The sequence below is a fragment of the Equus caballus genome, chromosome 7 (assembly GCF_041296265.1).
Source record: "Equus caballus isolate H_3958 breed thoroughbred chromosome 7, TB-T2T, whole genome shotgun sequence".
NCBI classification, from domain to species: domain Eukaryota; kingdom Metazoa; phylum Chordata; class Mammalia; order Perissodactyla; family Equidae; genus Equus; species Equus caballus.
The window spans coordinates 12,476,878-12,491,141 of NC_091690.1; the positions used below are offsets into that span (position 1 = coordinate 12,476,878).

The window sequence follows — 14,264 nt, forward strand, 5'->3', positions numbered from 1 at the left end:
TTCTGTGTGTTGGCTGGTTCAGGTGGTAGATTCCCACTTGGAAGTCTCATGCTGTTGCACTCAGATTTTGGCTGTGGATGGAGTTATCTGAAGGTTCTACTGTGCTGGACATCCAAGATGGCTTCTGTCACATGTTTTGTGCTTGGGCTGGCATGCCTAGAACAGCTAGAGGCTAGCCATGCGTCTCTCTCCATGCCCTCTCTCCCTTTAGCTAGCTTGGACTTCTCATCATGGTGACCTCAAGGTTGTCGAACTTCTTACACAGAGTCTGGCTTTCCTTAGAGCAAGCATTCCAAAAGACCAAGTTGGAAGCTGCAAAATTTCTAATCTAGTCTAGGAAGTCACACAGCATCACTTATATAACATTCTATTGGTTATAAGAGAGCCATAGGGCCAGACTGCTTAACATGGAAAGGACTATATAATTATGCTTTATTGGAGACTAGTTCCATGGGAGTGCACTCATATTTTTATCCCTTGACACTGCCATTTTAATCTCAAGTAATAGCATATGAGTTTAATACTTTGAGTTGACTCCACCAGCTTCTACCAAGCAAGCCTCAGCTCCCTCCTCCTAGCAGAAAGTAGAATACTCTACTAAAGCCTGCATTTAATTGCCTCTGTTTTCTTTATCTCTCTACAAAGACTACATTAAAAAAAATGAACTGATCTGCCATATACTTTATTTTTCTCTTCTCAACTCCCAGTTCTCTCTTTATAGTTGTGTCCAATTTAGGTGTCTTAATATTCACGTCCAACTTGAACCTCTGCCTTCCTCCTTCCTCAAACATTACCTTCCTCTAATCTGGTGGAAATTGGGGTTAGGAATAGGGAAGTAGGTGTTTATCTTACTTCCCACCATAATTGTTCACCTAGTATTATTTCTCCATATAAATTGACCCTAGGTATCGCCAATTTTGTTGAGGCCTGCTGCTGGTTATTGCCAATAATTTTTGGAGGTAGCCCCCTTGATATGCTGTACAGTCTGCGTGCATGGCAACAGAGTCTAAATACCTAACAGGTCCACCATTCTCCAGGATTCCACCACACAAGGCTGCAGTGATGTATCACACTTTATTGAAAGATTTCTGGGTGAAAGTATTTGGAGTAGAACAATTCTTTTTTGTATGGAATTGTCCAATGCATTATATGACATTTAGCGTTCTTGGTCTTCGGGAACTAAAATCTTGTAGCCCACCCCAATAATTGTGACAATCAAAACTCCTCCACAGTTTTTCCCAAGCCATCCTGGGGAAGGATAAAAGTCCCAGGTTGATAGCTACTGGATTAGAGTAATTAAAGGAAACTCTATTTAAAAACAGAAAAATTTTGTAAAATTAAATAACTATGTGTTTTCCTATGGTCTAAGGGAAAACTACTTAAGAAGTTAAATTTATCCCTTTAAAGACCCTCCTAGTTTCTAACCTGTATCCCTTGTCCTCAAGTCTTTGCCTGTCTACAAAAGTCCTTCCGCCTTCAGAAAAGTCACACTGCCTATCAGCAGAGGTTCTAGTCTATTAAGATAACCATCAGTCTCATGTGTCTATTGAGCACTTAAAATGTAACTGGCCCAAATTCAGATGTAAAAATATACTTAGTATGAAAAAGGATAGAAAAAACTCCAATACTTTTTATATTGATACACGTTGAAATGATAATATTTTGGATATATTAAGTTAAATAAAATATTGAAGGGCCAGCAAGGTGGCTCAGCAGTTAAGTTTTCATGTTCCGCTTTGGTGGCCTGGGATTTGCTGGTTTGGATCCCGGGTGCGGACCTACACACCTTATCAAGCCATGCTGTGGAAGGAGTCCCACATATAAAGTAGGGAAATATGGGCACAGATGTTAGCTCAGGGCCAGTCTTCCTCAGCAAAAAGAGGAGGATTGGTGGCAGATGTTAGCTCAGGGCTAATCTTCATCAAAAATAAAGAAAGAAAGAAAGAAAATATTGAAATTAATTTCTTCCCCTTTTTTTAATGTGGCTACTAGAAAATGTAAAATTACATATACAACTTACATTTTATTTCCAGTAGACAGTGCTAATAAATTATGTCTTAGTATGGAAGAGCTTAGGGGTTGAATCTGGTTAGACAAAGGAGCTTAAAGCTGCATTCGTATTGTACAGTACACAAAGTTGAAAAAACATCCTCAATATCAAGGACCTGGGGAGATTCTTATTTTTTGTTGTGTAAAATATACATAACATTAAATTTACCATTTTAAACATTTTTGAGTGTATAGTTGTGGCATTAAGTACATTCATATTGTTGTGCAACCATTACCATCATCCATCCCCATCTGGGGAACTTTTTCTTCTTCCCCAACAAAAATTCTGTACCCATTAAACACTAACTCCCCATACCCTCACTCCCTCCAGCCCCTGGCAACCACGTTGTACTTTCTATCTCTATGAATTAGACTATTCTACGTACGTCATATAAGTGGAATCATACAATATTTGTCATTTTGTGACAGGCTTATTTTACTTAGCAGAATATCTTCATAGTGCATCGATGTTGTATCACATGTCAAAATTTCCTTCCTTTTAAGGCTGGGTAATATTCCATTGTGTGTATATGCCACATTTTGATTATCCATTCTTCTGTCATTGGTCACTTGAGTTGCTTCCACCTTTTGGCTATTGTGAATCATGCTGCTGTGAACATGAGTATATGAATATCTCTTTGAGCCTCTGATTTCACTTCTTTTGAGTAAATTCCCAAAAGTGGAATTGCTGGATCATATGGTAATCATATGGTAATTCTGTGTAATTTTTTGAAGAATCACCATACCGTTTCCTACAGAAGCTGCTCATTTTACATTCCCACCAACAAAACATAAGAGTTTTCATTTCTCTACATCCTTGCCAACAGTTGTAATTTTCCAGATTTTCTATAATAGCCATCCTGATAGGTGTAGAGTGGTATCTCATTGTGGTTTTGATTTGCATTTTCCTAATAATTAGTGTTGCTGAGCATCTGTTCTTGTGCTTATTGGCATTAGTATATCTTTTTTGGAGAAATGTCTATTAAAGTCCTTGTCCCATGGTTTAATCAGGTTATTTTTGTTGTTATTGCATTGTAGGAGTTCTTTATATATTCTTAATATCACTATTTTATCAGATATATGATTTGCAAATATTTTCTCCCATTCCCTGGGTTGCCTTTTCACTATTGATAGTGTTCTTTGATGCATAAAAGTTTTTAATTTTGATGAAGTCAAATTTATTTTTTCTTTTGCTGCCTGTGTTTTTGGTGTCATATCCAAGAAATCATTGCCAAATCCAGTGAAGCTTTCTTCTGTTTTTTTCTAAGAGTTTTATAGTTTTAGCTCTTATGTTTAGGTCTTTGATCCACTTTGAGTTAATTTTTATATATTCTGTAAGATAAGGATCAACTCCATTCTTTTGCATGTGAACATCCAGTTTTCCCAACCCCATTTGCTGAAAAGATTCTTCTTTCCCCAGGGACACAAGGTTTTGACACGTTTGTGGAAAATCATTTGACCATGAAAGAGTTTATTTCTGGGCTCTCTAATCTACTCCACTGGCCTTTGTGCCAGTACTACACTGCTTTTATTACCATAGATTTCTAGTAAGTTTTAAATCAGGAACTGTGAGAGCTCCATCTTTGTTCTTTTTCAAGATTCTTTTGGCTATTTGGGGTCCATTGAGATTTTATATGAATTTTTGGATAGATTTCTCTATTTCTGTAAAACACATCATTGAGATTTTGATAAGGATTGTCACTTTGGGTAATGTTGACATCTTAACAATATTAAGTCTTCCATAACATGGGATGTCTTTCCATTTATTTGTGTCTTCTTAAATTTCTTTCATCAGTGTTTCAGGCGAAAAGTCTTTTACCTCTTGGGTTAAGTTTATTCCTAAGAACTTTATTCTTTTTGATGTTATTGTAAATGGAATTGTTTTCTTAATTTCTTTTCCAGATTGTTCGTTGTTAGCATATAGACGCAACTTACTTTTGTATGTTGATTTTGTATCCTGCAACTTTGCTGAATTTGTTTATTTACTCTAATAGTGTTTTGTGGAATCTTTAGGGTTACTTACATATAATATTACATCATCTGTGAACAGACATGATCTTACTTTTTCCTTTCCAATTTGGATACTTTTTATTTATTTTTCTTGCCTAATTTCTCTGACTAGGATTTCTACTACTATGTCGAATCAAGTGGTGAAAACAGGCTTCCTGGTCTTGACCTAAGGGGATTCTTGAAGGAAATTATTTTGGGAGATAAAAATTCTCTCTCCCACCTGTGACACTACACCACTATCTCCTACCTACCCCAGGGGCTGAACTACTTGGAGCTCTATAGCCCTACTGCCCAGAAGTATAGTTCCCTAAATCTAAGTTGTTTAGACTAGAATAATGATCCAGCCAGTGGAGGTCTTTCGAAGGATGGTTACTATTCACCTGTGCACTAAAGATCTTAAAGTGTTCTTAACCAACCACCCCCCAACCCCATGCATTCCAAAGAGGTCACTTTGAGGTTTCTCTACCAGTGAGTTGCGAGCTTGCCTTTTCATTTTTAATATTGTCCATCAGATAATTATTGAATCACACACACATGCACACGTATTTTCTACAGACAAAATTAATTATTTGAAACAGTTTAAACTAGAGAGCATAAACTCAAATACCTAGGAGCAATCAGAAATAAATGAAATGCGAAAGTTAAAAATAGGGAATGGTAAGGATTATGGGCAGGTGTTTGTAGCCATGTGTGACTGAGTCCAAGTCTGCCAAATCTTCCATATTTTCAAGAAAAATTGAGAATAAAGACTTTTATGTAAACTGTCAGAATTACTAGCACAGTTTAGACTTAACATGACAGCCAATTTTAAACTTTTGGTCTAAAAGAAAAAGAGAAATATACAGTATTCTCCTTACAGCCCAATAATTTACAAGGCTGCTTCTTTCACCAATGAATTAGTTCTTCACATTGCTACCAATAATATAGATTTTTAGAAAAGAATTTTTCCACGGCAGTGCTTAGGAGGTGGAAACGTGTACAGGCCTGCCAGAAATTAGAGAGTCTCATAACAGAGCCTTCTCCTAGTTGCAAAAGACCTGGATAAGATTCTGAAACTACCATTACAAGATATTTAAATTCTTAGCCAAGGGCCTTTTGGTTTTTTAATTTAAAATTCATTGTTTCTAAGTAAGTAAACTTTTGAAATATGAAAATACTGTTATATAATAAATGCATAGTTTTGAAACTATTATCTGTGTTGAGATTTTTAAAAACTTATTGCCTAATTCTATCTACTTTATGTTTTAAATATAGAGCTTTTGAAGAGAAACGAAAAGAACAAGAGGAAAGAGAACACCAAATCAGAGAACAAATACTTCAACAAAGAAAACAAAAGTTTGAAGAAGTTACTGAAAAATTCCAACGTGCCCATATTCCTCTTTCACAGCGAAGGAGAGCAGGTGCCTTAATTTCAACAATATGAGAACAAAAATGAAAGTTATACTCACATTCAACTTGAGTAGACAATAAAATGATAAATTAAGAAACAAAATGGAAATTCAAACTAAAAAGGCCAATATGCCTTTTGAGTCAGAGGACTTTAGCCAAATGAAAAACTGTAATTTGATTTAGGTTTAATTTGGAGAATATTTTGTTGACTCTATTAGTAAATTCTGAATGCTCACAAGTTTGATTCTGTTTCATATGCCTTACAATGTTTTATATTTGTAAAATGATTTAGTAAGTATCTTAATAAAAAGAAAATTTAACATTTAGTTTCCTTAAATCAGTGTCACATTCATTATGGCATTTTATTCACATTTTGATTTCATATTTGAGAGACTGGCAAAATAAAAAGAAAGTCTACAGAGTGATATAATCCAACAATCTAAGACCTGGAACTAACTAAGAATTTAAATATGATTGTGGTCAATTCTTTGGCATCACATCTTTGATTTTTAAACCATAAAGAGTAACACAGAATTAACAACAAAACATCAAAGCTTCAGAAAGAAAAAGGAGAGGCAGAACTTTTATGTATTAAGCTAACATATATTGTACTATGTAGTACTTAGCCCTGGGTTAAGCTGAGATACAGAAAAATCTAATTATGCTCTACAATTAAACATCTCACAAAAAAGATCTTATTTTGGAGATGAGAGTAATATAAACAATTAATGTCAATAAATATAATGATAATTGCTATGGTAGCAGAATGTGTAAAGTACTGTGAGAGCACATAGGAAAGAAGAGTAAACCTATACAGGGACATCATCTCTGGAAAAATGACTTAATTTGAATCTTAAAGAATGAGCATTTTGAGATGCAAAGAGAAAATTTAAAAACATTCCAGGAGGCCGGCCTGCTGGTATAGTGGTTAAGTTTGCACCCTCTGCTTCAGCGGCCCAGGGTTTGGCATGACAGGGTTTGGCCAGGCTGTGGCATGACAAGCATTCCACATACATAATAGAAGATTGAAGGGCCAGCCAGGTGGCACAGTGGTTAAGTTCACACGTTCCACTTTGGTGGCCTGGGGTTCGCCAGTTTGGATCCCAGGTGTGGACCTACACAGCACTTGGCAAGCCATGCTGTGGCAGCCATCCCACATATAAAGTAGAGGAAGATGGGCACAGATGTTAGCTCAGGGCCAGTCTTTCTCAAGCAAAAAGAGGAAGATTGGCAACAGATGTTAGCTCAGGGTCAATCTTCCTCATAAAAAAAAAAGAATTCCAGAACAGCTTTTGCAAACAAATTCTGTATTCAGTGTATCCAAAGCATATCATGGGAAAAATAGAAGAAAAATTGACATAAGACTAGAAAAATAAGTTGGAACAAATCCTCAAGGAGCTTTATATGACATGCTAGGAATTTCGTCTTTATCCAAAATGCAATACTTAAAGTTTTTTAACTGGAAAGCAAGCCATTACTGTGTTATTAAGAGATCTTACTGTAAGTAAGGGCAGCTAGTAACACTGCTAAAAATAACAATAGCTTAAACATGATAAGAGTTTATTTTTCTCTCATATGAGAGTCCAGATTTAGGGAGTCAAAAGCTGGTTTGATGATTATGCAATGTGACTGGGAACCCAGACTCCTTCTCCTCTCAGCTCAACCATCCTTAGCATGTCATTTGTTTCCTCACTCTCATGGTCATATGGTAGCTGGTGGAGCTCCAATGATCATGTCAGTGTTGTAGGCAGGAAGAAGGAAGAAATGTAAAGGACAAAAGGGTATACCTTTGAGCTCCCTTTAAATTGTTTTCCTAGAGGCACCCATCTATCTGCTTATATCTAATTGCCAACTCCATGTACAAGGGAAACTGAAAAAAAAAAAATGTATTTAATGTGGCTATACTGCCACCCCAACAATATAGGCTCTCTTGACAAGAAGGAAAGGAAAAATGTATGTTAGGTAAGAAACTAGAGGTCTCTGCTGTAATTAGATTTGTTTGTTAGAAAGATAATTATAGTTACAACAAGGAACATAGATTGAAGTAGAAACAAACTAATTAAACTGGTAGGAGTCTATTTCAGTCTTTGTGACAAGAGGTATTAAGCTGCAAAATTAAAACATGGCACTGGATATGGCGATAAGAGGTAATATATCCACGAGAAATAATCAATAGGATTCAGTAACTAATTGATGAAGAGTGGTGGAAGAAGGCTAAGAGGAGAACAGTGTCCCTAGGACTTAGCAGAGAGCCTCACACATTTTTAGCACTCAATAAATACTTTTTTAATGAATTAATTATTTTGGTGGATGATGATATTAGTCAAGGTTACAAATAAAGGAATAGAATTAGGTTAGAGGTGTCAAAGATCATTTATTAGGTTTTAAATGCATCTATTTTGAGCCTCCCAGGGCTCATCCAAATGGAGAAATCAAATCAGCAACTAGAAATATGGGTCTAAGACTTAACAAAAAGATATGAAATAGAAATATATATTTAAGAGTCAATAATGAATAGATATGTAGTTGATAAATGAAGCCATGGGAAAGATAAGCTAAATAACAGAATATAGACCACAGATTGAGGACAAGGCCTAAAATAAAACCTTAAGGCATACTAGTATTTACTATAGGTTGAGCAAGAAAAGGTAAAACTGGATTTTGAGAAGTAGTTATGAAGAAAGCAGGAGGGGAAACAAAAGCAAACAAAGAAAATAATGAATAAGAAAGCAAAAGAGAAGGTAGTTTTAAGAATGAAGATGTGGTCAATTGGGTTGAGTGCCTTGGAGAAGTAGTCACCAATCCTGAGTATTATTTGCCCCAAAGAGGGTGCTGACTACCAAGAGTCTAGGTAGAAAAAGTCAGGAGTTTCCGTGAAAACAAATGACACAGACATCCACCCAATGGAATATTATACAACTTTAAAACAATATTGGGGAAACGCTCTATGGACTGATATGGAAAGATCACTAGCAGGTAGATTTAGATGAAGCTAATGAGGTTTAAGTTTCCGGAGCCCTCACTGTCTTGGCCCCTAAATCTAATTTTATAATAGTAATTTTGCATTATTTTTTCTTAATAAGGTCCTCCAAATTGTATAGGCCTTATACTCCCATGCAACCTCGATATATCCCTGATTGCTAGCATATATTGTTAAGTGTAAAAACAAGGTCCAGATCAGTATGCATAATACTCTGCCTTCTATGTAAGACAAGGGGAAAATTAGAATATATATTTATATTTGTTTGTATTCACTTAAAGAAACAGTGAAAGAATGCACAAATGACCAGTGAAAGCAAGACTTCCAAATGTGTATCATATTTGTTTTTTGATTTCTGAATATGAATATATTACATATACAAAATATTAAATTAATATTTTAAGAAAATTCAATGCTCTGGATGAAGAGCAAGAACAAAGTTGTGAAAGACAACTATTTATTTGTCTGTTAGTTTATTCCCAAATTGTGAGAGTTAAACTAAAAGTTCACCAAGTATGAATGATAGCTGACCTTTCCCCTTGCTACAAAGAAGGACAACAGATTGGGGATTTCAATGAGGTCATAAAATTGTTGGAGTGAGAATATTAGAGTAAAAGAAGTGGAAAGGTTGGAGCTCGTGGATTAAATGAGATAATAAAGCCCTAATACACAGTAAGTACTCAAAAAATGTAGGCTTAAATTATCATCAGTGAATGAGAGGTAGTGACTGGGAGGTCATTAGATAACAGCAACAAGAAGCAGTGGTTGTAAATTGACCTCAGTTAGTTTTAAAATTAGTTTTAAGTTCTCTTTGGTAGACAAGAAATGGTGAGGGTTTTAGATGTTAAGTATGCTAATTAGGAAGACAATCAATATATAAAGCCTAATAGTATCTGCCTCAAGAGGATTGGTCCTTTATGATTAGAATATCCAGCAAACCATCCAATAACTGTGCATTCTTCACTAGTATATTATGCCATTGCCCCTTGATTAGAGAAACGGGCTGTCTCTAGACGTCAGTTTGAACTAACCATACATAATATACTGTTTTGCTTAAATATTTTAAGGTAAATAACAAACATTGTAATAGTGGAAAGTCTGATGACATATGGGTTTTTTCAAGGAGAAAGGAGGAAAGACAGTTCAGAGGTGTCAATGGAGAACTAAAGTCACCTACCCTACCTTCAGGCCTTCAGTTATTTGTAGCATGTGATGGGAAGAAAATAATGTCTCCACTTATGAAGGCTACAGGAAAAGCAATATCCTTAAAAGACAGATGTGTTTCAACTCGAACAAGAAGGTGAAAAAAATATTTAGAGAAGTAGGGGAAATAGAGTATGTTGAGTACCAAAGAGCAAAGTGAAAGACTTTGGGAACGTGGATGCCTTTGGGAGGTAGGGTTGGATTAGAGGTTGTGCAGAGTAGTAAGTGGATGAGTGTCCATATAATGTATGACCTTGAACAAGTTTCCTACCTTCTCTGTGCCTCAGTTTCCTCAGTTGCAAATTGGAGATTCAAATAGCATCTGCCCATAGGCTGTAATGAGGATTAAATTAGTTAATACTTAAAAAGTGCTTAAAAATATGTCTCTAACAGTAAGAGCTCAGTAAATATTAGTTGGTCTTTTTATATCTTCCCCTTTTCTCATAAGAATATTTATAAATTTTGTCAGAAATGTATGAAAGTATGAGATCAAATATAGTGGGTTTTGCATGCCAAAATAAAGAATCTGGACATTTATCAAGTTTCTTTTTTCTAGATAAATATTCTTAAAATTGGTGATGAGAATTTTGAGGTAACAATTTCTCTTTGGGGAATTTTATGTCTAAATTTAAAATATTTACACTATTTTAAAAAAATGTTTTCTTTTTTAAAAAGTTTTAAAGTAGTATTTTATCATTGATCAATTAAATTTATAAAGAGATCATGGAAGATGAAGTGATTCTGTACTATTTGATCTTTCTTTATTATCCTTAGTTTTTCAAAAACCAGTTCCTCCATTAGAAGAGGCCCTCAAACAAATTCAGGAATCTAACTTAAAATCAGAAGTAATCCTTCCCTCTTCCCACAGATCAACAATAAACTGGAGGTGAGTAATTTATGATTATTATGTGTACTTATTAATGTATAATAATTAAATAGCTTTATAGTTGCTGAGTTTGTAGGTTTTTTCATTAGTTACTCCTCACCTCTGTTTTAAAGTTTACTATTTTATTTTCACAGATTAAGTTGAGGTAGAGTGGAATATAAATTGCTTCAAGAATAAGACAAAATTCTAATTGTTGTCTTCGGTATTACAATGCTGCCTATGTTGAATAATTTTCTATGGAAACTATCATCAAAACCATTTTAAAATATTGATATTGGTTATTCATCTTTCCCAAGAGGAAAAAATTGTGTTGAATTTTAATGACATACATTTAGGTAAAAGGAGTAGCTTCATCATAGAAATGGTTTTTCCTAACTGAAAATCTTTCCTGGATCTCTTGAAAAAGCTGCAGTGTCTCCTAGTTCCTCACCAGATCAGTTTAAATGAATCATCTAGAAGCAATAGGATGGACCAACCCACCATAGAGTACCTCTGACATCCTCTGTTTTCCATTTATTTATTATAAATGCTTATTGAAGCTACTACATGCTTAGCACTAGATCAGGCATCGTCAAGGGGATATGGAGAAGTATAATATTGTAAAATACAATCCCTAGTGTATAATCTAGGAGAGAGGGGAAATAATGCTTTAAAAAGTATAGAATAGTACCAAATGAGTAATGATAATATTTGATATTTATTTATATAAAGATATCTACAATTCAGACATAAATTATGTTAATATTTTACCTGTACATAATGTTATTTACTAAAATACTTCCATTTTTAGAATATTTGTGGCCAATAGTTGCCTTGATCAGAGCTAAGAACAATTAAATTCATCCTGTCAGTCTTAATTATAGTTCAGGAAAGACCTCATGGAAAAGAAGACTCTTCAGCAAAGCTTTGAAGAAAATAAGAGTTTATCATGAAACAAGTGGATACATGGTATTCCAGACAGAGGGGTGAGCATGTGCAAAGCCTAGAGTAAAGAAGGAATGATGTGTTTTAGGAGTAAGAGTATGGCTGAATGATAGAATGCAAAACACCAATAGCTTGGCTAGATATGAGATTGGAGAGGTAAATGCATCTGTATGCTAAGGAATATAAACTTTATCCTGAGAGTTTAAGAGAAGTCAATGAAGGATTTTAAGCAGATGGATAATAACATCAACTTTTCTTTTTTAACATATCATTCCATTGTGAACAAATGTGCATAAATGGATTGAAAAAGAACAAAACAGGAGGCTATCTCAATGTATGTAATTGAACTTATATGGATCTAGAGCTCGAGAGAGAGATCTAGGCTTAAAATATTTTGAAATCAACACAATGGATGAGATTAGCCATGGAGAATATGTACTGTGATGACAGGACTAGGATAGAACACTGAAGAACAACATTTAAGGAAATGGGGAAAAAGAGAAGCCTGCAAATAAGAACACATGTTTGGTATAAGACTAGGAGAGGTGGTATCACGGAAACTAAGGAATTATAGAGTTTTGTGGAAAAAAACCAGCTTATAGAGACCAAATGGCTTCTTGGGAGTTAGTAACATAAAAAGTTGTATGAGTCAGGATCCTGGTAGGAAACAGGTGGCACAGTTAAAAAGGGTGACTGAAAAGTGGTTTAATAGAGGAACTGGGAAGCCAACAAAGGATGGTGAAGCACCCCCGGAACTGACAACACAGCCAGTATTACCACCACAGACCTGAACAGAAAAGAGCTGTAGCTCTAGAAGAGGGCTCCTGGACAGGACCTGTGGTCCTGGTAGAGGAACATTGCCACTGCTACAGCAAGCCCAGCAGAGAGGAAGCCAGAGGAATAATTATCAAAAACCTCTTTCTTCTGTCACCCTCCCATCTCTTGCTAGTGCTTTCCAAACTTAGCCATAAATCAAAAGGCAAGGGATCATTCAGTCTCTGCCAGCAGAGATAAGTGGAGAAGTGTGGAATGTGAATCTGGAGGGGCAGAGAGAATATCCAGCACAGAAGCAATGTGTCCACTATATTTCACAACAAAAATATCATACAGGTGACTTTTGTCAGAGCAATCTCAGTGGAGGGATGGAGACAGAAAAGAGATTGCAGAGAGTTGAAAAGAAATGGAGAGCAAGAAAGTAAAGATAACAAGTATAGCTTGTCTGTGAAAGAAAAAGAGAGATAGAACAATAGCCAGGGGGAATGTGGGGCAAAGATATGGCTTTTTCCCTTAAGATGGAATAGATCTTATCATGTTTAAGTATGGATGTCAAACTGATGAGTAACAGAATTGCAGTCTAGAAAAGCAGAGGAGGATAAAAATGTGAAGTGTCTTAAGTACCTATTCTGTACCGGGCATTGATTAGCACTGTTTACACCTATGAATGAGACATAGCCCTTTGCCCAAGAAGGTTTACATTACATTAAACTATAATACCACGCAGTTACATTATAATACCATATAATGATATTTACATTATAATACACATGTAATACTAGGTAATGAAGGCTGTTACAGAAATATTAGCAAAGTGATAAAGAAGTACAAAATTTAAAGTTGGAAAGAAGCCTTAAAGGATGAGTATGAATTGTCTAATGAAGCCTCGGTTGGGTTTAGGCATGTTCAGGCCTATAGTATTGTAAATACAATCCCTTTTAGGGTCCAGGGGGAGTTGAGGGACAAAAATTTCCAAATCATTTAGTATAGAAGTAATTTACGTTTTTGTATACAGGCTTTCTTCACCCTCAGGTTTTTTTTCTGTGTAGCAGTTGTTATCCTTTGTGTTATCAGATATTTTCAATTAAAAGAGCACTTTGGGGGCCAGCAGGGTGGTATAGTGGTTAAGTTCCCAGGCTCCACTTCAGCAGCCCGAAGTTCACAAGTTCAGATCCCAAGCGCGGACCTATACATTGCTCATCAGGCCATGCAGTGGTGGCATCCCATATACAAAATAGAGGAAGCCTGGCAGGGATGTTAGTTCAGGGACAATCTTCCTCAAGCAAAGAGGTGTGGAATCTTCCTCAGTGAAAAAAAAACAACTCTTTGTACTATGAATGAAAGGATGGACTTTTTTTGTTCAACAGTGTATAGTTCCTTGAAGTCTTAGAAGAGATAAAGTGTCATAATAACTTTGATTTCTCTATAGCAAACAAATATATTATTGTCATTATACCAAATCTGTGATAGGACCTTAAATAACATACGTCATCTTTGTTTTGTGAGAAATGACCTCCTTTCTAAACTAGAATACATAGTTTTTATTTGTTATTGCAATATACTATTATGACTGTGATGTCATGGTACCTATATCTGTCTGGGTATACGTACACGTACACACATATAAGTGTTATGTATTTGGAAAACGACAAATGTATACAATATGTAGAGAGAACACTATGGTTCACTTACTCCAAAATTGAGCTTCTGTCCACAGGTAACTAACAATATTAAATAATGTGTGAAAATGCTTTGTAAACTATAAAATGCTGTACAAACATGAAATCTTGGAATATTAAAGATCAGGTATTAGGCGAATAGAAATATTTATATGTGCTATTTATTGAAAATATAATTAAGCTACAAATATTGATAAGCTATTGTCACATTAAAAATACATTTTCTGTGGAGTATAAGCCTAAAATGTGTTAAAGAATAAAATAATGCCAAGAAATGGGAAGCTTCCAAGGAAGTAGAAGTATATCAGTACTCATAAATGATTGTTCTAATGTGGAAAATATTAATGGTAGATAAAAATAACAAGATGTT

The 14,264-nt window shown here is 35.2% G+C and overlaps 1 protein-coding gene across 8 annotated transcripts in view; it reads left to right on the plus strand.

The window, feature by feature from the left end:
* CEP126 (centrosomal protein 126) overlaps positions 1 to 14,264 on the plus strand; it is a 71,005-nt gene that overhangs the window by 23,466 nt on the left and 33,275 nt on the right. For 6 of the 8 annotated variants that reach the window (XR_011440426.1, XR_002809029.2, XR_011440425.1 and 3 more), the window contains exons 3-4: positions 5,314 to 5,459; positions 10,406 to 10,517. Coding sequence is in view for 2 of the 8 variants with exons in the window: in XM_014741343.3 (XP_014596829.2) it covers positions 5,314 to 5,459; positions 10,406 to 10,517 (258 nt within the window). In the remaining 6 variants the exon portion in view is untranslated. Of the gene's footprint in view, positions 1 to 5,313; positions 5,460 to 10,405; positions 10,518 to 14,264 lie in introns of those variants that run through there. The other 2 variants (XR_011440428.1, XR_011440429.1) reach the window with 1 other exon arrangement.